General features: G+C 43.1%; 1 protein-coding gene across 3 annotated transcripts in view; it reads right to left on the bottom strand.

Moving 5' to 3' along the window:
- Positions 1–22,095, bottom strand: part of FBXL4 (F-box and leucine rich repeat protein 4) — a 597,180-nt gene that overhangs the window by 54,656 nt on the left and 520,429 nt on the right. For all 3 annotated transcript variants that reach the window (XM_069606409.1, XM_069606408.1, XM_069606410.1), the window contains 3 exons: positions 20,698–20,911; positions 10,540–10,611; positions 8,884–9,196 (listed from right to left, as the gene is read on the bottom strand). In XM_069606409.1, coding sequence (XP_069462510.1) covers positions 8,884–9,196; positions 10,540–10,611; positions 20,698–20,911 — 599 coding nt within the window. The remainder of the gene's footprint in view (positions 1–8,883; positions 9,197–10,539; positions 10,612–20,697; positions 20,912–22,095) is intronic.

Genomic DNA, 22,095 nt, shown 5'->3' with positions numbered 1-22,095 from the left:
GTTGCACCTAAAGACCACACTCTGTGCTTCAATAGCCTCCACTGCAATTCATTGTGCCGTCTTTCACCTTAACCACACTCTACCTGCTTTTTCACCTTACCCACTGTGAATTATATATCTTTAGCCAGTCCGGAGTTGTAGACTCGAATCCCATTCTGAAATATTTTGCCCAGACTGCTTTGTAATCCACTTTGAACTCCCTACATGGTGGTGCATGCCTCATTATGAGCAATACATTTATGTTGCAGTGATGTCATTATTACCACCCCCATATAAACTTCTGCTGACCTTTGAACCCTTCCGGCAATCCCAAGAGTTCAGAGCTACAGTTCTGCTTTGTTAAATAGTGAAAAAAGTCCTAAGTTTTCATTTTCCCTCGGACATTGCTCTGTTGACTTTATGGCCATTTATCAAGGCTTTCTGGTCACAGTAGATCCTTGAATCCTAATTTTGCCAGAATGTTCCCAAATTCTAAATATTTAGACCTGGGAAGCACTTCACAGTCTCCAAACTATTTAATTACGTTCAGCCCTGCTGATAATCTGGCTGAACTAAGTGATTTAAATTTTAACAATATGCTATATGTATTTTTTCTTTGCAAAAGGTATGTTTGCTGAAAGAAATCAAATCACCCAAGATGCTGAGGCACAAACTGTATCCTGTAAAGATGGAGAATGGCTAAACACACTTTCTTTAGGTTTTGCATTTACTTTCCTATTTCCATGCAATATATTTTGAAAGCATAAGACTTGGATGATGAAAAACATGTGGATCGTCTATTTTTCACACAACGGCAGGGACAATGAGGACCCTTGAGGAATTCCACAGCCAGTCCTGTCTGTTGATAGCTCATATAAATTGGAACTGTGACAAGAAAAGGGCCCACATCCAGACACGGGTATCTGGTGCATCTGACAACACGGCTGAACTCTTTAAAATCTGCAGGGAACTAGCTAACCCTTCCAAAGTCTCCTCCTTCCCTCTTCCGTCCCAGGCCACACACTTCACCACTAAATCTCTGGACATCCCAAGCACCCTTGATACCCTCTCCCCTAACCCCTGCCCCTCTCATTTGCCTCCTATGGCCTCCCACCCTCCTTCCTTTCTCTCCTCCTTCTCCCGTTACAACTGATGAGATCACCAGAGTTGTCCGCTCCATGAAGGTCTCCTCCAAACAGGTTTCCCCTTGTTCCTCCAGAACCATCAAGAACAACATTGGCTCTCTTGCCCCTGCACTTGCTGATTTCTGCAACCACTCTTTTGCTACTGGATCTTTCCCCTCCTTCTTCAAGCACTCCCTTATGCGCCCTGTCCGGAAAAAACCTTCAGCAGACCCTACTTGTCCAGCCATCTACCGCCCTATTTCTATCACCCTCTACCTCGTGAAACTCATGGAGAAGCTGGCCCTCCCCCAACTTTCCTCACATACTGAACTTGTTCGCAGTCTCCACGACCATCAATCTGGATTCAGAGCATTCTGAGGCATTGAAACTGCTCTTCTGAACTGCTTGCATCTCTGGACTCTAAATCTCCAGCTGTCCTCATTCTCCACGATCTCTCCTCTGCCTTTGACACAGTCAACCACTCCATCCTCATAAAACGGCTTCATGATACCCTGGTTATCTCAGAGCGGGCACTGGTCTGGCTGACTTTCCCCCATAATTGACCGGCCATCACCGGTTATTCAGGGTACCGTCTCCTCACCTATCTCTTTCTCTACCCGTGGTGTCCCCAAGGGCTCCGACCTCTCCCCCTGGCTCTTTAACACTTACCTTGCTCCGCTGGCACTCCTCATTTCCTCCTTCTCCCCCAACTTACAGTGCTACGCAGATGACACACAATAATTCTTCAAACTTCCTGTTGATCCTCTTGCTTCTTCCATCATCCAGGACTGCGTATCTGCCATCCAGGACTGCCTATCTGCCATCCAGTCCTGGTGTACTTCCAACAATCTCTGCCTCAATGCCAGCAAGACTGAGATCCTTCCTATTGGAACCCCTGCTCCTTCTTTCTTCCTCTCACCCTGGCCATCCTCAATGGGCTCTCCACCTTCTCCTTCATCTGAAGCCAGAAATCTTGGAGTCATCTTTGATTCCTCGCTTTCCTTCATCCCTCATATGCAGGACTTTGCCAAGACGTCCAACTTTCAACTCTTCTTCTCAAAGGAATTCTCAATTTTCTCACTTTCCCCCAGAAGCCCAATATTACCAACGCTCTGGTTCTCTCTAGGCTAGACTACTGCAATACCCTTCTCTTGAATCTACCCTCTTCGTCTCTACGACCCCTCCAGCTAATCCAGAATAGGGCAGCAAGACTTATCCTTGGCCTCAAGCCCTAAAAACTGTTCAATGGCTCCTGGTTGCTGCAAGGATCAAGTACAAATCCCTCTGCATCATCCATAAGTCTGTCTGGGGCCAGAGACCACGCTATTTGCAACTCGCTCTTACTAAATACTCTCCCTCTAGACTTCTACGTTCCTCTGGTACCAACTCTCTGTGTGTCAAGCGTTCTGCTAAACAGAGGGCCGGTGGCTGAGCTCTTTCTTCAGCTTGCTCACTCTTATGGAACAGCCTTAGCCTTCCTCTTGAACCAGACTTCCTCAAATTCTGAAAGCTCCTCAAGACTTTCATTTTCACCTCCTCCTTCCCTTCTTGCCTCCTCTGTTAATCTCACAGTCGCTGTGATTATGTGTCCTTCAGGGCCCTGGCCTCACACACCCAATTCAGCCTCTGTCCACGCACAGCACTTTCCTTGGCACTTACTGACCTTCGCCACGGAAGGTCTGTGCTTATCCATTTATTTATTACAGCTGAAAGTTCTCAAGCACTTCCTTCACTTGGCACTTACACCTGCTGCTCACTCACGAGCACAGGCACTCCAGCATTTACCTCACTCTCCCTCTTCCCCTCTCTTTGCACTTGCACGCTCTGAATGCTCACAAGGCCCAGTGTATTAATTGTATTCTATCCCATGATCCCTCCCTGTTGCACTAGGAGCACTTTGAAACACAATTTACTTGTTGTATAAGCAACCTAACAAATGCAAAATAAATAAATATATGCCACTGACTGCAGGCGTTCAGATAGAAAAGGCATAATCCAGTCCAAGGAGAGGAAGGCAATACAAATCTTAGATAGCCTTCGAGTAGGATAGACTGGTTGAAGAAGAATCAGGGCTCCATCCTCCTGCATCTTTCAATGGCACAAGATGGAAGTAACCATCAATTTGGTAAGATGCCAGAACATAGCTCCACACACTTTCCCAAACAAAAAGGAAAAGAGAAACAGCCCACGCCTTCCCCCCTCAGCACCATCCTCCATCCAATCCAGAAACAAGTTCCTCTGCTTGCGCACCTGGCCCGCCACCTCCCCACCTAACCCTAAGCACTGCCCCGCTCATCCCCACACTCCCCCAGCGGCTTCTCCCAATAAGGCACACAAAGTCACCCTGATCAACGCCACATCAGTCCCTGCACACGCCCTTGAAAACGCACAACCTCCTCAACTCCAATGATCTCAACCTGATTGCCATATCTGAAACATGGCTACACCCTGCAGCAGGCCCCACACCATCCACCTCTATCCCCTAGGATATGCCATCGCTATCCCTCAGAATATGCCATCATGGGCAGTTATAGAACCCATAGTAGAGGCAGTGGAGGCGCTCCAATCTAAAAAAATACCTTCACCATCAGGGCCACCAACTCCAGCCCAATTCCAACCTGCGAAATGCTGTCCATCAAACTCACTCTCTCACCCACCAATACGCTCAATCTCCACCTCATTCATCGCCTACCAGGCCCCATTTCATCCTTCAAGGAAGACCTCATGCTAACCATTAAACCTACCATCAAGCCCAGCTCTAAGATCTTAATCCTAGGAGACCTCGATCTTGGCCTCAATTACCCCACAGACTTGCACGCAAAACACATAGCCACAGCCCTCAACCACATCGGCTTTGCTCAGCGAATCACTGAACCTGCCCATATCCAAGGCCGCACCCTTGACCGGATTGCCGACCTTTACTGCAACCTGACCAAACATCACCACAACCTGCCCGTGGTCTGACCACCACACCATTACATTCGACCTACCCATCAACAAGAGGCCCAGCCTTAATGAAAACTTAAAGCCTTAACCTGCTGCACCAAAAATCTGAACAAGGACCGTGACACACCCCTCCTCTCAGCCCTCACAATCCCATCCAAGATGGATACGAACCCAGTGATTCTGGTCAAACTTTACAACAACACCATTGCACTAGCTGTCGACACTCTAGCCCTACTGAAAAAGAGAAAAGCCAAGCAAGCTCTAAAGAAGACTGCCTGGTTCACTGCAGAGCTCCTTGCCTCCCGCACCAAGAAACGCGCCACCGAAACGACGTGGAGAAACAACCCCTCCCTAGAAGCCAAAGCCCAGTATACCTCTGTCGCCAAAGATTACAAAAGAGCGATTCACACCCTGAAAGCCAGCAGCTACAATGCCAGAATAAACAGCGCACAATCCCACACATGTGAACTTTTCACGAACTTAGGGGACCTTGAGTCGCCAGTCCCCCCCCCCTCCCACAAATCTTATCATATATGACACCTGGTGTATAAGAAGCGCACATGGGGAAATTCGCCTCCCTCCAGATGAAAATCAATGCAAAGCAACTGGCCATCCTCGCTGAAACCACCACCAGCCACCTCCACGCTCCGCAAACATCTTACCAGTTGACCATCACCCAAGTGGCAAATATCATCAAAGGCCTCAAGCCCTCCCAATGCAAAGGAGATGCCTGTCCGGCCCCTACCATCAAAGACTGCGCTGAGCCTCTCACACCCATCATCACAACTGTTATCAACTCCTCCTCCACAACAAAAACTGTGCCTGGATCCTCCCACTACTAAAAAAAAAAAATCCCTTGACTCCACCATCCCCGTCAACTACCGCACCAATTACCACTGTACCTATCATGCTTAAAATCCTCGACCATGTAGAGTATATCCCGGTCCAACAATAGCTTGAGGACAACCACATCTTAGACATCCACCAATCAGGTTTCCGACCAAGACATAGAATTGAAACGCCTAAAAAATCAGTTTGATGGTATCAAAGACTCAGGCAAACTCGCCCTGCTCCTCATGCTGGACTCATCAGCAGCATTAAACCTTGTTGATCACCAGACACTCGGCAGCCACCTCACCACAACAGCAAACTTTTCCCCAGCAGCAGCAGCAGACTGGATCAGATTCTTTTTGACAGATAGATCCTCCCGTGTCTTTATGGAAGACCATGTGCTGCACCGACACCAGTAACCTGTGGAGTCCCACAAGGGTCCTGCATATCCCCACCCTGTATAACGTTTATACTAACCCCTTTTTGATCACCTGGATGCCCTCAACATATCCTACACAAATTATGCCAACGACACCCGAATCCCCCTCCCTCTCTCAGGCACCTACCAACTTGACACTGCAACCATCAACTTAGTTTATGATATTGTCCAGAACTGGATGGCAACCCACCAGTTATGCCTCAACAACGACAAAACCGAGGAGATCCTCACAGTAGGCTCTCACACAGCCCTCCGCAGCATGGGTCCAGCCAACATAGCATTTTACATTGACTGCAACCAGATCGAAACATCCTCTGCAGCCAAAACCCTGGGCATCTACCTAGACACCCCTTATGCCAGGTCAACACCATTGCCTCTTTTGCTTCATAAACTGCAAAACTATTGAATGCCACCAACCCATTCCTCACCACAACCAACTGCCTCACCATCGCCAGAGCCATCACCATAGCCAAACTGGATTACTGTAACACCCTCTTTGCAGGAACCTCTGAAGGTAACTTGTGCAAGCTGCAAACCATCCAAAACAATGCCCTCTGAACAGCCCTAGGCTTGTCCAAGCACAGCCATGTCACAAACGCCAGGAAAGGCGTCCACTGGCTCCCGAATCGTGAACAGATAAAATTCAAGACCCTCTCCATCAGACACAGGTGCATCACGAACACTGCCCCGGCCTACCTATCGCGTCGGGTGGAGAAATGCACCCCTTCGCTCTCTATGAACCACAAACAGCCATTTCCTCAGAGTGCCCACCTTCACCCGAAATACCGCAGGAGGACGGAGCTTTCCTGTCATGGCCGCACAGTTCTGGAATAATCTCCCCATCACCCTGAGAACGGAACCTTCTTACAGGACCTTCAGAAAAAACCACAAAATGTGGCTCTTCGTCTAAAGCTCCCTAAACTAAGAATTGGATACCTGCCTCCTCCCCCCACCCCCGTTACTCTCTGCATGCAAAGCTCCAAAGCTCCCCGTACCAAGACTTTAAAACATTGTGATACCCCCTGCGTTCTTGTATTTTCTTTATTTTGTATTTCTTGTCTCATAATGTAATTAGTGCCTAGATACCCAAGACCAGAGAGATAGAGGTTTACAATCAGCCGCCAACCACCGCACGATGCACACAATGGAATTCACAGTGTCCCTGATGAATGTCTGGCAGATTTAAACCAACAGGACAGAAACTTGTAGAAGTTGGGCTACTAACATAGCGTGTTAATTGTGTTCAGTCAATCCACGCTAGTGTTAACCAGATCATGGAGATACTGGAAATTATGTTTGCTTTGTGTAATTGTGTAAACATTTTGTATTTGATGTTCAGGTTTTATGTATGCAGTTTAGTATTTTATGCTATTATGATTGTGTGTAGGCTAAAGAATTATTTTTTGTAAAAAATGTGATAACTATTGTTGATGAATAGGTGGTGTGTGCGAGGTCTGTTATTTGTTTAAAACCGCCCTGGGCTATTGATGAGGAAATATCAGCTGACACCCACAACTATACCTGCCTTTGGTTTGTTCAATATATAATATTTCCCACTAAGTAGAAAGGTTGCTCACCCCTCAGTGAGTGCAGCTGATGTTAGATTGAGGAATTTCACCAGGGGAAATTATCACATGGAACCTCATAGCCTCCATGGGGGGATTTGCTGTCATTACCGGCAGCGGCAATACCGGTAATGACTGATTTTTTTGCCTGCATTTTTTGCCTGTAAGGCGCCTGCATTACCTCCAGATTTTAGCTGGAGGTAACACAGGTGCTCCACCGGTAAATCTGTAGTCGGCCGGTCCGGTAGGGTGCCGGTTTACGTTTATACCAGTAATGTAGTACCAGACCGGCCGACTCATAATGAGGGCGATTGTTTTTATGTATTTTCTGTTTCCATTATTAATAAAAAGGTACAGTTGCTAATTTTGATTTTTCATGGCCTGGTTAAAGGGGATGTAGAATTTATACAAAAATAACATGTTGTTTCTAACATTTAATGTATTTATCTTCTGCCCATTTTCAGCAAAAAAACATTTGCATCTAATTTCAAACGTTTTTGCAGGCATTTTTTGTTTGGGCTATTAGGTGTCGCTTGCAACACCTATAAGCCCAAACTATTGCATTAGACTACAGATAGGGAGAAATGGCATATGAGCAGACACAGATACAGAGCCTGTAGGCGTTGATTGCTTCTTTGCCCACTCATTGACTGCCATTGGCCACCCAGTTCGTGCCCCTCCCCGCCCAAAACCATGTCTCATGGGAACTCTTTGAGCTCACTTTAATCAAGCCTTACCATCAAATTGTGCACTTGAAGTGCCTGCCAGTGTTTGTTCAAACCAGTCTTCTTGACCAGTTAATGACTGGAGTTGTAAACCTGCTCCTATTGCAATAAAAACATCTTACCAGGTCTGCGTTCAGCCACTCTATAAGCACCCTGCATGTCCTTCACTGAAGTCCTGATAAAAACATGCAGCTTCAAAGCCAAAGGTTTTGGCTTGTGTATCTGTATTATGCATTTGCCAGGCACTGCTATTAGATGCCCAGGTATGCACCATTGTGCACCTGCTAGCAATAGCCAGTAAAAACCACTACGGCTCTGCCTGGCAAATGCCTTTCCCATGCCTACACAAAAGCCCAAACTGTTGGCATTGCCAATGCTTGTTGACGCTACGGTTGCCTTGGATTTTGTGAGCTGCTGTTAAATCTTAAAGGGAAAGTGCAATCAGACAAAAGGAAGGGCAGTCTGAGGATCCATTATAGCAGCAAAGGAACAAGTTGCGCTTCTTTAACTTTACATCAACAGGTTTACTTAACCTACTTATCCTGAAATAAAAATGCTCCTATAAGTATTAATAGTACTTCTGCGAACAGTAGTAACACTACTACCTAAAGTATACACACTACCACCAGGAGCAGTATTGCAACTGCTACTACCAGCAGAAGTACTTTTATTACTAAAAGTAGACCTACAAATACTATGAGTACTTTTTCTGATAGCATTACTAGCATTGCAACCACTACAAATAGCAACACTGTTACCAGTAGGAGCATCAGTAGTAGTAGTAGTAGAAGGTCAGTAGTAGTAGTAGTAGTAGGAGGAGATCCTTTTACCCACCGTAGTGGCCAAGGCTGTGGTTGCTGTTACTTTTCCCAGAACTCGGCCTTTGGACATACCAGATGAGTCCGCAGGCCACTGGTAGACCATTACTGCGGCCGGTAGAAAGGTGGGTATGTGACCCGTATGAAGCCCACACGTGTGTGATGGCCTGTGGACCCACACAGTAGCATGTAGACCTTGCAGCCTAAATAGCCTTTTTCCACTTTTGGGGAATATTGCACTGCTCTTGCCCTCCTAGATAAAAAAAAATAAAAAAAAGCTGATACTTTCCACTTAACATAGGACCTTGCCTGGATCCCCGAAACCTATATGGCAATAAAAACATTCTCTGTCAGAGTCCAGGCCGCGAGTAGTCTAACAATTTACCAACATGCGCTTTCAGTAAGAACGTTCATCATAAAGATATGGCTGCACTCATTATGAAGCGATTGCATTACCCAGTATATCTAGATGCTGCAAATGAGCACAGTTTGCCGCCAATTCTTCTATATCCGTGTCACAGATGGACCTGTTCGCTGTGAGGAAAAGCTTGCGCAGATTTGGAAGCTTACGGGCAAGGTTTGCAAAGCAACCAGTACTACTTTGTAATGTAGGACACCATCCAAAGTCCAGCTCTTCTAGGAGCTGGCAGCCAGAAGCCAGTTCTGCAACTCCATTTTCAGTAATATTTTTACATCGCCACAAGTCCAGGGAACGAAGCTTTTTGCACTTTGCACCCATCATGCTCGCGATCAGGTCGTAGTCTTCGATCTGTGGAGAAAAAAAACAAGCAGATTTTAGGCCACAGCAACTTCATTATTCACAACATTTTTCAAACATCTCATTTAACCGGTGTCATTAGAACCAATGTGCTTTCTCGAGACCTACCAGTTAATTTTAAGGGGAAAATCTTGCCACAAAAAAACGCCATCTTTTGTGGTGGTTGAAGATTCAGTGCTATGTGAATTGAATAGATAGCTTTGTTCTGCAGAGCCCACATTAGGTCTGTAAAATCATCTCATGCTGGATTTGCGGTGAATTTACTTTCGTTAAAAGAATTTGAAAAGAGGTGGTAATGAAGATAGTTTATTTTTCATTACAAGAAGTATTCAGTCTAATTCTTTGGAGCTCGCCTTTTTCAAAATAAATGTGATTGCTGCTGTTAACATGTCAGACATGTGTACACCATCATAGATAGATTAGTAAAGGTCTAAACAAAAACATGACTTCATCTGTCACTGGACACAAAACAAGGGGGTAAATTAAAAACATAATTAGACAAGTTCGAGACGTTTTAGGCTGGTGTAATTTACTAATATCTGCTAATCACACATGCATTTACATAAAATTCAAGCGCAATTTGCTCGGGGCATAAACTGCCCATGAAAAATTAAAAGAAAGAAAAATCATTTTGAAGATCGCTTTGCCGTAAATTCTGGGCAGGTCTGTTACACATGCCCAGAGGCAAAGTGATTATTATTCCTGAACGTAAGGCCAATCTTCTAAAAGGGGGGGAAAAGGTCTTGTTCCAAGAAAACTAAATGTTTAAAAAAAAAAAAAAACATTTGCATGTTTTCTTCACATTTGTCTAGGTAAGATTACCTGACTTGTGTCGGGTTCAAAAAGGAAGACATTACTACCAGGAACAAAGGGGCAAAACCACTTATTCAGTTTGGGGAATGATGAAACACAATTTTGCTACTTTGTGAGTGGACAGCATCTTTTCCATTGTTTAACTTTGGGTGCTCCTTACATATGCCCACTATAACTCGGATCAGATTATATAGGAGTAGCTCATACTTATGTTCCTAATTAGCTCTCCAACTTCCTTTTGGTAAATTGGTCACATTTACTTATGAGCTAATAATTCGTCCACAGTGGCAGTAAACGCATATGGAAACTGCTAGTCATACCCAAAAGGCACACCAATTCTGAATGGCCCCTTCCATGCAGGACTCGAATAGCACACAACTGGAGGACAACATAAGTAAACAATCCAGGTTCACCTTATTTTCTGATGCGAGTTGGGGGTATTAAAGTGCTACCACTTTGTTTATGTATTGCGGCATGCAAGTATATTAAGGACCAGTTAGACTACAGGCTCAGGTACTTACCATAACACAGCTACCAAGGTTGAGATGCTGAAGCTCCGCACAGAAATTCAAAATGCTGAGGAGTGCCGTTTGCTGCCAGGGGAAAACGGAGACAAGGGCAATCAGTCGTTAGTGACCAAAGTACAGCTCAACGCTAACCTCATTTAAACAAATACGCGGCTGCAGGGTCCACAGATTGCCAGACACTGCACAAAATCAATGCATGCACCAAAGATCAAGCGGCCAAAAGTTGACTACTTTTCCCTGCACTTTCTTTCTCTTCCCAAAGACAATCGCAGCTGCAGAAAAAAAGCGTCGCTCGTGTTCAAAGAGAAAGTAATGGCAAAAAGGAACATACATCGCTGCCAAGGCCCCAGGAGAGTAGCCCCTGCAGCCAGTGGTGATCAGCAGAGGCCTAATTAACTGTCAATAGTTCCGCAGAATCAAGAGTCAGACGATGACCTTAATGTCAAAGGATTCCCAAGCTGGCAAGGATACAGAAAGCCATTAAGCACTTGCCATGAGCAGCCTGCTGACGATGTGTATTTTTTGAACATTCTTTTGCTATTCTGAACTCACTGGTCTACACTGAAAGGTCACAAAGCCACCTTCCTGTTACTCTATATTTATAAACTCGCCGCCTAATTTTACTGTTTCAAGGGTGTCGCACTGCAGCCCCGAAGGTCGCAAATAGGCTTTCAGTATATACCTCATTAGTATTCAGGAGATACATTTGCATGCAAGGATTCTGAATGCATGCAAACTTATCTCGTGAATAATGAGGGATATACTTAAAACCAGACATCAGTGTGGCCCTTAACGCCTGTAGATTGACAGGCGTAGACCCAAAACCTGTTATGTTATGGCTGAAAGAGTTAAAGGAATAGTGTGCTCAGAAATATTATTGTCCCGAGGGTTCAGGCATGTTATTTTAAGCATGCGTTGATCGATCGTACAAACATTTCCTATACACCTTACCGTAGTTTTTCACTTTTGTACACATGCGAAATCAGGCAGCAGGGCGCGGTCATTTTGTGATAATGTGATCCGTTGCCGCATCGCTCAAGCAGGACTGCCTTGACGGCACTAAATCATATCCCCCGCCCCAGCGGCTGACATCACTAGACGCATACCGCCCATTTCACAACACCAAAGCACGTCTCGTGTCAACATTCTCTGCGCTTCAGCTAATGACGTGTCTCCATGGAAATGGCAGGACGCCTCTTTCCTCAATAAGTATAAACAGACTGCTTCACAACAGACATCAGATTTTCTTTTCCATTCCTCTCACTGTCTTTTTTGAGTATTCTGTGCCTTGTTTCTGTGCTCTGGTCAGCTACCTTCATTGCTTGTAGCCCGTGCAAACAGATACCGGTACCATTATTATAAATTATTTTCGTGTACCCCATAATGGCAACAATATAGCCCTACCAGTGCGAGCTGGAGTATTCCGAGGCGGAATTACTCGAAAGAGAAAGATGCAGAAACTATGGGGCTTCGGATGACAGTTGGGAGGACGATTCAACAGATCAAGAGCCTGGACCGAGTCGCATGGGCGGCGTTTCCACCTGCTTTACCTGCAATCGGTGCATGCTAATGACAACCGAGGAGGAGAACTGCTGCTGCCGAGAAAACTCTGATGCTTGTCCTACATATCAGAAGGCGAGACACGGCCGCAATGCGTTACCGAACTGCCAGACTTCAGGACAGCCTGCCTCACACGGACCGTGTTGAGGATTATGATGGTCCTTATGCACGAACTTCGAGCAACAGTTCGCCCTCGGAATCCAAGTAACAAGTAAGTGTAGTTTAGTTCTGATGTCACTTAGGCCACTACTATTTCATGATTGTCTCCTATATTGTCTTAACTTTAATATATCAATGCCAAACGAGTGTAGTCTAGCAATTCTCTAGGAATAGTCGTATAATAGTCGTTCAATATTGTACAGTGTCTAGTTAGCATTTGTACTGGCAACAATGCCATTGGATACAAGAATTGTCATTGGCAACTAAGGTTTAATACACTTATCTTGGTATCTTGGTCATTTAAAAACAGTTTTTATCTTTCTCTTTCACAGGTGGTACAGGCTGGTGTCCTATCGTTCGTTTAGATGGTGGCTTCACGTTCAACGAGTAATACCCGCCTGTGTCATTGGTGCCATTAGAGAAACTTTCCCCAGTGACAGCGGTCAGTACAGGGGATTTTCCCTCACTGTGCTGCAACCAGAACTTTACAATGTGTAATACATTTGTGCCATCAAAATAAGAAACAAAATAAAACATAACAGAACTTTTATCAATGGTTGTTTCAGTTTTTCAGTGAATCAAGAGTGTCTCCATTCAGCAGTGTTCCGGGCCTTGTCTGCACGCCTCAGGCACGTCCATCCCCCTCCATTATCAAAGGCAGATCGCACCAGTGGATGTGCGCTGCCAAGGGGAGCGGTCAGGGGCGGGAACGGCCAAGGTGCCAAACACCATGTACACTTCAAATGTATCTTCCACACAGGGGCCATTGTACACATGGCCTCCCCAGGCCCCGTGTCTCCAGCCATGCTCCCCTGAAGCAGGCCACGCCCCTACAATCCACATAAGACCACAATATATACACGTCATTCCTTCACATACACACCCCCTCTTCTAATTCTTTATAAACTGCTTGATATTTATCATCAGAACATCTTTGAACACTGGAAGTCAACTTGTGAAGTGCTACCCGAGAACTTTTGTGACCACTGCAAGTCTGCTCGTCGTCGTGCTACCTCAGAACTTCTGTGACTACTGCGAGTCAGCTCGTCGTCATGCTACCTGTGAACATCTCCCTGTTCTCCCTGTTCTCCTGCCACCAACTACTCTGCTTGCAGAATCTAACTGTTTGTTGGTCAAGGTAAGGGCAGGTCACCATCTCCTTGATCTCTAAATTTCTATCTATTTCGAACGAACGTACCCAGTAGTGTTATGTTCATCTCATTGCCATTGGCTTGATTTTAATTTGTTATGTTATCGATATATATCAACTGTCATCAGTGTCAATTGGGATCGAATTGCATCCTTCGCGGACCGTGTCTATAAGCATGTTTCCTTTTGATGCACGATAGTACATTCAAGGGATGAGTAACATGTTCCGATTTTCATCACATCAATGAATTGTTTATGAAAGTTATCCTATAATACAGCCGGCCACGCTACACTGGTTTTGCTGCGATGACCAAACCATAGCTTGCATAGAAGAATGTATGGTATAATTCCTTCTTTCTCACGTTTTTATTCAAAGTAATTTTCGAATAATGTTGACCTTTATTTTTGCAGAATTTCCAACAATGCCTGCATGTATGATTTTCGGTTGCCCTTCTAAGACCCATGACAAATCTGAAGGCACTACAATGCATGTATTCCCAAAGAATAAAGATCGAATAGGAGAATAGGTCAGATAACGCGCATTTGCGCTGGCAGAGCTTGAACGTAGAGTCAAAGAAGTCTTTCTGGATGCGAGAGGCGTTCAATTCCGCATCTGCAGCCTGCACTTTACACCGAAATATGTACGACCAATCCATGTACACAAAGAAGAATCGACTCTTAACGACTCGTAAATTGCTCCCAAATGCAATTCCGACTCTATTTGTTCACACGCCGCCTCAGGTGAGTCACGGTTCTGGATTTAGCTGTAGTGGGGTAGTGAACAGGGAACTAAATGGACTGATTGGTGTTTTAGGTGTAAATGTCCCTTATAATACTTTTCATTATTGCAAGATTGTATTGCTTTTTAAATAAAGACCATTTTGCTAAACATCTGTCCTTGGTTTTAGGAGCATCATAGAAAATGATTTATGGGCACAGATAACCATGCTATAGTGTCCTTTGAAATACGCATAATGTTTTCGTAATCTGTCTCCTTACATGCCAATTTTTAAGATTAGCATTTCTAAATCAAATAACATTTTCCCTTTACAACTCCATGACTATGCACTGAATATGAAGGAGCAAGATTCAGCATCCATGTCTTGCCTGGAGTCAACAACCACTTTGAGCGCGTATAAGGTAGTCTTACTTAGCTATTCAGTTCCGGAATTGTTTTATATATGGAATTTGAGATAATCTGATCATATTTAAGTATCGTGTCATTCGTTTACACAATGTTTCATTTGTGGTTTGCTATTGATATGTACCAATGTCTGCGTCACATTGTGTGCAATTTCAATTTTTTCATCCATACTAATACAAGTACTGTGTTACAGGGAGATGCTGAAGCTTCGACTACAATTACATCATCCCTCGTAGTTGATCCAGAGCCAGATGTATGCGTACTGACAGTACCCTCGGATGAGATGATCTGATTATATTTACATATCGTGTCGTTCGTTTACACAATTGCGCGCGATTTTGTTCCGAGTACACATACATTGCCACAAAACATTGCCAACGTGCCCGGTCCACCTAAAGCAGAGCTCGTGGATCAGTTCACTACCTGGTTCAAATGATTACCATCTGTTTTTTTATCAACAATGTTTTTATGAAGTGTCCAAATAAAGCATCCAATTTGTCTTTTGAAATGTATCCTCTTTGTCAATTTTTTTCAACGAGTACCATTTTTACGAATGCCATACAATGTAACGCTGTGATTTCACAGTTCACAGTTTCGTCGAGCTACTGTGGGACCTTCACCGATTGTGGGAGGGCCAGATGGATAACAGTGAACATAACTTCTCCTCTAGTTATAGAGATTTGGAGGTTAACTGTGGTGGTAACAAGATTCAGAAATATTAAATTGGTGTGTCAACTCTAATGGAAAAATTAGAACCCTTCAGCAATCATGCGACCCACGGAAGAATTAATCGCGATGTGTAACAGCCAAGGTTTAAAATAATTTTTATGGGCAAGTGAGATGCCCAAATATTTACAAATTAGGAGAACTGTGCAAACACATACATCTGATAGAGCTGTTAGTGCAAGAAAGAGGATATATCGTTAGCAACTACGGCAGTTAAGACTAAACCATTTGAGTGAGGAGATCTATTCTGAGAGGAAACATGTATTAGTACAATTGTATAAACACTGGATCCGCTCACAGATATTTGTTAGTGCAAAAAGATAAAAAGACGGTGCGGTGATGCTCAACACCCTATGCGAAAACGAAAAAAAGACATTTTTGGTCCCTAGTTAATAGTTCAGATAATGTGCAATTTCAATCCCAATGTCACGGGGTCAGTGAAGCTGACTGATGTTCACATTGGATTGAATTAAACGGGGGACTTGACTTAGTGGAGAACATGGTTAATACAACAAATTGGAATCTCAATTTCAAGAGAGGATGTTGAGCGAATTATCAATAAGGCCTCGGTTTCTAGAGCTGTGGGGCCCAACATTTTAACAAATCACATGTTGAAATCAAATAAGGACCTATGGCCACTATTTTGATGTTTCTTTTCAAAGATATCCTTAGACAACAATGCATGCCAAAATCCTGGAAAGAATCGATCATTATTCCAATTTTTAAGAAAAGTATTCGTGAGCATCCTAATAGCTATAGACCCATAGTGTTACTAGATGCCAATAGTAAAATCTTCTCCACCCTGATTTTGGAAAAGCTTGAAAACTGGGCTATAGAAAGCGGCATCATTTCTAAACTACAAACTGGGTTCAGGAAAGGTATGGCCCTGACCCTTAATGATATAATTCTATTAGTACTAAAGCATAGAGTTTGGTCTTCTGGGAAAATTCCTGTTTCTACTCTGTGCATGGCAATGATTGACTTTTCAAAAGCTTTCATTATGGTTAATCATCAACTGTTGTGGGGTAAACTAAAGAAATGGAATATCCCACCGGCTGTGTTAGTCATCTTGGAATATATTCATGAATACACCACTGTCAGGGTCAGACTAGATGCCACAGGCAGCCTGATCACTTTACAAGGGGTCTAAGGCAGGGTTGCAGTCTAGCTCCCTGCCTTTTTAATCTGTTTTGGCTGATTTGGCGGAGGCATTACTAGATGTAGCGCTAATATGTCCCAAAATGAGAGGGCTTAAAATTAATCGGCTGGCATATGCCTATAATGAATTCCTACTCGTTAGCACTGAAATGGGTCTCCAACGATCTTTAAAGGTTCCAAGTATCTATGCAAAAAAACAATGATCTGGCCATTCATTATAAAACATTTAATATCATTCAATTTCATAAACAAATGACCACAGGTATGAAATTCAAATGGGTTATAGATGGCTACCAAATCGATGCTGTGCCTGACATCATCTATCTTGTTTTTTTAATTACAGGGCGACCAAGTAAGGAAAATAAAATGGATCAACTGGTCCTCCAAATGAAAAAAATCTATTATACATTTTGCACATTTTCCATTAAGCCCCTGTTACGTTACTATGTGGGGAAGGTTATCCCGAAGGTTCTCTACGGTTTAGAAACTGAGCCTTTGGCGTAGAACTTGCCATGGGCAGGATTGGGACTGCCCGCTTCGTTGACTATGTCATCTCTGCGTTAGGAACTTGGTCTCACCTCACTGCTCTCTTGGTATCAGTGGAGAATGGTATCTCTTTTTGGTAAAAATTCTGTGCCCCCTAGGAAATGTGCTGAATGAAGTGCTTCAAGTAGCTGTGTATAATAAAACCTCAAACCTGCTGATGTTCATGGATTCCTATAGATTGGTTGTAATCGATCATTGTGGGAGGGAAACTCTGAATCATAAAATGTATTCCACATTTACCCCTGTAGATAAACCCTTGGGTCCGTTTCCAAAATATCTCAATCAGTTCCCCTGCCCAATTCTTAGACAACAATTTTTACACCTTCAATTAAATCTTTTACAGACAAAAGAAATTGTCTCGAAATTTAGATAACATTCGTGACTACTGTAAGGTTGAAGGTGCTGTCCAGAGCGTGAAACATATCTTGGTCGAATGTATAATGCTTGTAGATGTCGCCACTATATTTCTTTGGCATTTTTTTTTTTGAGGAGCATGATCACGCATTGAACACAAATCCAGAGGTGACTTTCTGTACTCCCCGGAGCTACCAGTCACGCATGTGACTACTCCCCTTGCTATCGAGCCTGGTTTTGTTATTCTTATGAAGCGTGTACGGATATCCTGTTACGAGGAACTCTTTCCAAATGGGCAATTCACAACCTTAGCGGAATTAAGAGCTAAAGGGGCACTTAAGGCTCTAGAGGTGTTTCTATATTACAGACTGAGGAACTCCGTAAGGCAACTATCCCCATCCTTTCCTGCAAAACGCAAGGTGGCTGCCATACTGAACAAAGTGATTCGGTCTGGCCATAATAAGAAAGTGGTCTCAAATATGCACACTGTGTGCGTCAATGCCAAGGCGGTGGCAGACATCTCATCCAGGGAGAAATGGGAATTGTCACTTGTATATGTGATTCCAGATGAAACATGGAGGTACTGTTGTGAAGGAATGAGGAAAATTTAAGCTAATTCATTTTAAATACTTACTACTGCTGACCAGCTCTGTAGGATTTTTCCAGAGGCTCTGGGGGGTTGTGTGAGATGCCACAGCACCACAGCCGACTTTCTGCATGATGCATGGGAATGCCCTCCGATCTCTACCTTCTGGGACCAAGTGTTTGAGGTACTGGGTGACAAGCTGGAACGTAACCCACTGGTGGCACGTCTGGGATACACAAAACTCATCCCCAGGTGGAGGAGGAGACTACTGGGGCTACTTCTTCTACTGGCCAAGAGGCGGGTGGCAACGGTGTGGGGGAGGGAGCACAGTCCCCCAATGTGGACCAATGGAGGGCTGATATCCTGTATTGTAACAATGTACAGTCCGAGTACAGTGGCCTAATGAACAATCAAGCTGTCACAAAGGACAAAAGGAGCCCGTACAGACCTCCCCTGATGACACGTTCAGGAAGCGAATGGAATCCCAATACAAGTGCCCAGGGATAAAGAGACCCACAGCTATGTACGGGAAATATAACACCCATGAAGGGAAGCGAGATATCACTTGAAATGAAGGGAATAGACGTATGATTTGTCATGGATTGACCTGGAACACCACAGATCTGTATACATGTGGCTCAAGAGACGGAATGTAACACTACAATCCAATGTACTAATGGTTTCTGTGGGAGGAGTTTAATGTTGGCACTGCGTTCCGGTTAAGTTACAAATGCCAATAAAAAGAAGTTGGAAAAAAATAAATAATTCTCAGACATTTTTTAATGTTAAATAATGACCCATGCGTTGAAGATATTTGGAATCTGATGAACTCAGGAAATGAACGAGAAATAGATAAAGGTTTTTAATGCAAAGTTAGATCAACTGTTAGTAGGACAATAATTCTAAATGGTTTCATGAACTGTAATAATTCAATGATTGGTTAGGTAATATGTCGATCTTTAAAGATTCTCTTGTTTTAATAATGCTTTGTATTTGGTTTGCACTTCATCTGTACACGTATTCGTTTTAATAATGTATTGTATAGCATTTATTTTATAGTGGTGTTGTGAAAGATCATTGTTTTGATCAAAACACAATAAAAAAAAAATATTACACCATTTCTCCTGCTGAACCCAATATTGACCTGCTAACCGATCACCATACCTGCATATTCTTGGGAGATTCATGGTTTGAATCATCACTGCTTTCAGAATCTTTTGGGGATTCTTGATGAAATCCAGCTCAATTAATTTTGTCAGAAACGTATATTTAATAAATGTTAAGAAGGTGACATTCAGATCACTCAAGTCTTTCTCAGGACATGGAGAGATCATTTTGTAGTTATCTTTCCCAGCTCAATAACAAACTGATCATCACATGACTGAGGCCCAGAGTTGACGAGTAAACCCCTATCATGGATGCTGGTATTTCTCCCACCTCACCAGTGTCACACTCCCAAGCAGAGTGTCTATCCTGTCTGCTTGGACCCGTTTTGTACTCTTTTGTATCAACAGCAAATTTGGATTGGTGAATTCTCATTGGTATGAATGTCACATATTGTGCATTGACCTTGCCGCTCAATACCTGCAGTTGGGCAGAGGTCAGGATACATGTAAAGGGCATAAGGATCCTACTGTGTAGCTGGTGCTGCAGCTTCACTCTGAAGAGTTCCCGGAGTGCAGACTGTGAGAGATGGTTTGAGACCTCTGGGGATCTCCATCCTTTGTCCTCTTCTGGATGCCCTGAATCCTCTGTACACCATTTCCTTAACCTAGTCCAGTGGTATTCAAACATTGTTAAACTGAGCCCCCCTGCGAGTAAAAATATTGTTGCTGGCTCACCCCAGATGATCTGCTATATTTATTATTATAAGCAATCACTGTAATACCTTTTTGAAGAGCTCACTAACCCCGCCCCCACATCCACACCTCTGGGCATTTTTCCACCTCCCTAGTGGGGCCAGCACCACAGTTTGAAGACTGCTTCCCTAGTCTCTTCATTTTCCCTCCTTCTGGCTTGGAGTGTGACTAAACATTCTGCACGTATGGTGTGCCACAGGTGCTGCTTCATCTTTCCCCCGCAGTGTTGCCTTCTCAGGGGTATATTTTTAGTGATGAGGAGAATGATTACAAACTGATGAAAGGTGTTTACTTTATAAGAATGTATATACTCTAGTAAGAGTTAAGATAGGAGTGCAAAAACACTGACATGCTCAACCAAAACCATTTTTTATGATGATGTGTGACCTTCATTGATGACAATATTCATGCTCTGTTGAGAGGTGGCTCTTTTTGAAAATAGGAAAGAACCCATGAACATACTCCTGGCTGCTTAAAATAAGTGGCTACTGTAGTATCTTTACTGTCAAAAAAATACACATGATATTTCACAGTTCACGGTTGCATGCATTTCAGAAGCGGGCAACTACATATCACATTTATTCTAAAACCAGAGCTCGTAGAGTTATTGTGATATTGACTACCGATGTCTATGTGAAACTAGTGGCAAGTGTAATATAACATTACATCTCATTTAGTTGCAGAAGGGTTTCATGACACATCTTTACTGCCAAACATATGCACCTCTACCTTTGTTAGACATTATGCGATTATCTATGCAACCCAAAGTCATCATTACAATTGTCTAATGTCATCAGCCCCAACGAGCAGAACCTTTAAATTAAAGACACACATCTTGTCAATGTAAAATAACTTGTTATTTGAAATAGGGCACCTAGTGTAGAAGAAGGGAAGGATTAAAGTGAACTTACCTCCACTTTTGTTCGATATAGAACAAGTCGCCGTAAGCTGCACACTTTGGAAATGTGGTTGAAAGCTTGAGGCGGTAGCTTATCACAGGAGGCAAGGTTTAACTCCTGAAGGTGTGGACATGTCCCTGCAATGATCTCCAAGCAAGACTCATTAAGAAAATGACCACAAGCCAAATCCAGACGCACTAATTCTGAGCCACAGAGTTTCAGAAATCTAAAAGAAATAACAGCAATCATTGGCTATGGCGATAGGTTCTAGCTGTCAAATGTCAAGAAAAGCATCAAAGGACCAATACATGTCATCTCCCGCCAAAGGACAGCGAAGCTCACATTAAATTAAATTAAGGCACACTTTAATCTAAAAAGTAGGACAAAATAGTTCTGTCAAGAGTGAAAAATATTGGACTATTTCCATTAAACCGACAGCAGAGGCAACCAATTGCAACTAAGGTACACACAGAATGTTCAACATTCTGAAAATTCGAATGCTAGAGACTTAACGGGAGGGAATAATGACCCATCGCTAAAGCAGATGGGTATTCATACATATTTAAAATCTATTAATAGAACAACACCTCTGAGCCAAAACCAAAAACCAAAAAAAGTGTTGGGCATTTTCAAACAGTTTCGATCCAGTTAAGTAAAGACATTACTTAGAAACCTGCTTAAATTCATGCATAACAGTGATGACAGACAGTGACATTTCCTATGATGAGAATGACTAACATAATAATAAAGAAAAAAGGAAAACCAAAAGTGGAAATGGGCCTAAAAACATACTTACGCACAGAGAACAAAGCTTTATTTAAACAATCCTAATAAAACAATACACATACATATCACTTTTGATAACACATAAAATACATATATATGTCACTTTAAAAGTAACTCAAAGCAGAAAAAAGGCTGAAACAAAGGACTAGTGGAAATATAATAAATTACCCTTAAGCCCGATGAATATAGTGGGTATTAATATTTCTGTGTAGTAAGTCACAACCATTTATGATAAGATCAACAGTACCACTTTGAAACAATACACAAAATGTATTGTCATATTGTCATTTCGATCCTATACACTCCAAGGATTGAACCTTCCTCAGTGGTGCAAAAAACAATGTTCACAGGTGGTCCTGAAAGACAAATAAAGTCCACCATTCAAGTAGTCAGTATCAAGCCACCAAAAGGTATGTTTTCCACAATCCTGCGGTTGATCAATGCAATGTTCATCAACATGGAGTCTCCTTGTCAACCCATGGAGATAGAATTTCATCAAATCATCTCCAAAAAATAATAAGATTACAAATTATCACTACCAAAAACATATATTCAATAACACAAAACAGCAGCCCACACACCCCATTCTTGAAACATGTCTTATCACTCACTTAACGAGAAAGC

The sequence above is a fragment of the Ambystoma mexicanum genome, chromosome 4p (genome assembly GCF_040938575.1).
Source record: "Ambystoma mexicanum isolate Mex_15411 chromosome 4p, UKY_AmexF1_1, whole genome shotgun sequence".
NCBI lineage: Eukaryota > Metazoa > Chordata > Amphibia > Caudata > Ambystomatidae > Ambystoma > Ambystoma mexicanum.
Note: the sequence above shows the minus strand (reverse complement) of the source record. Positions and strands in the feature narration are given on the sequence as shown.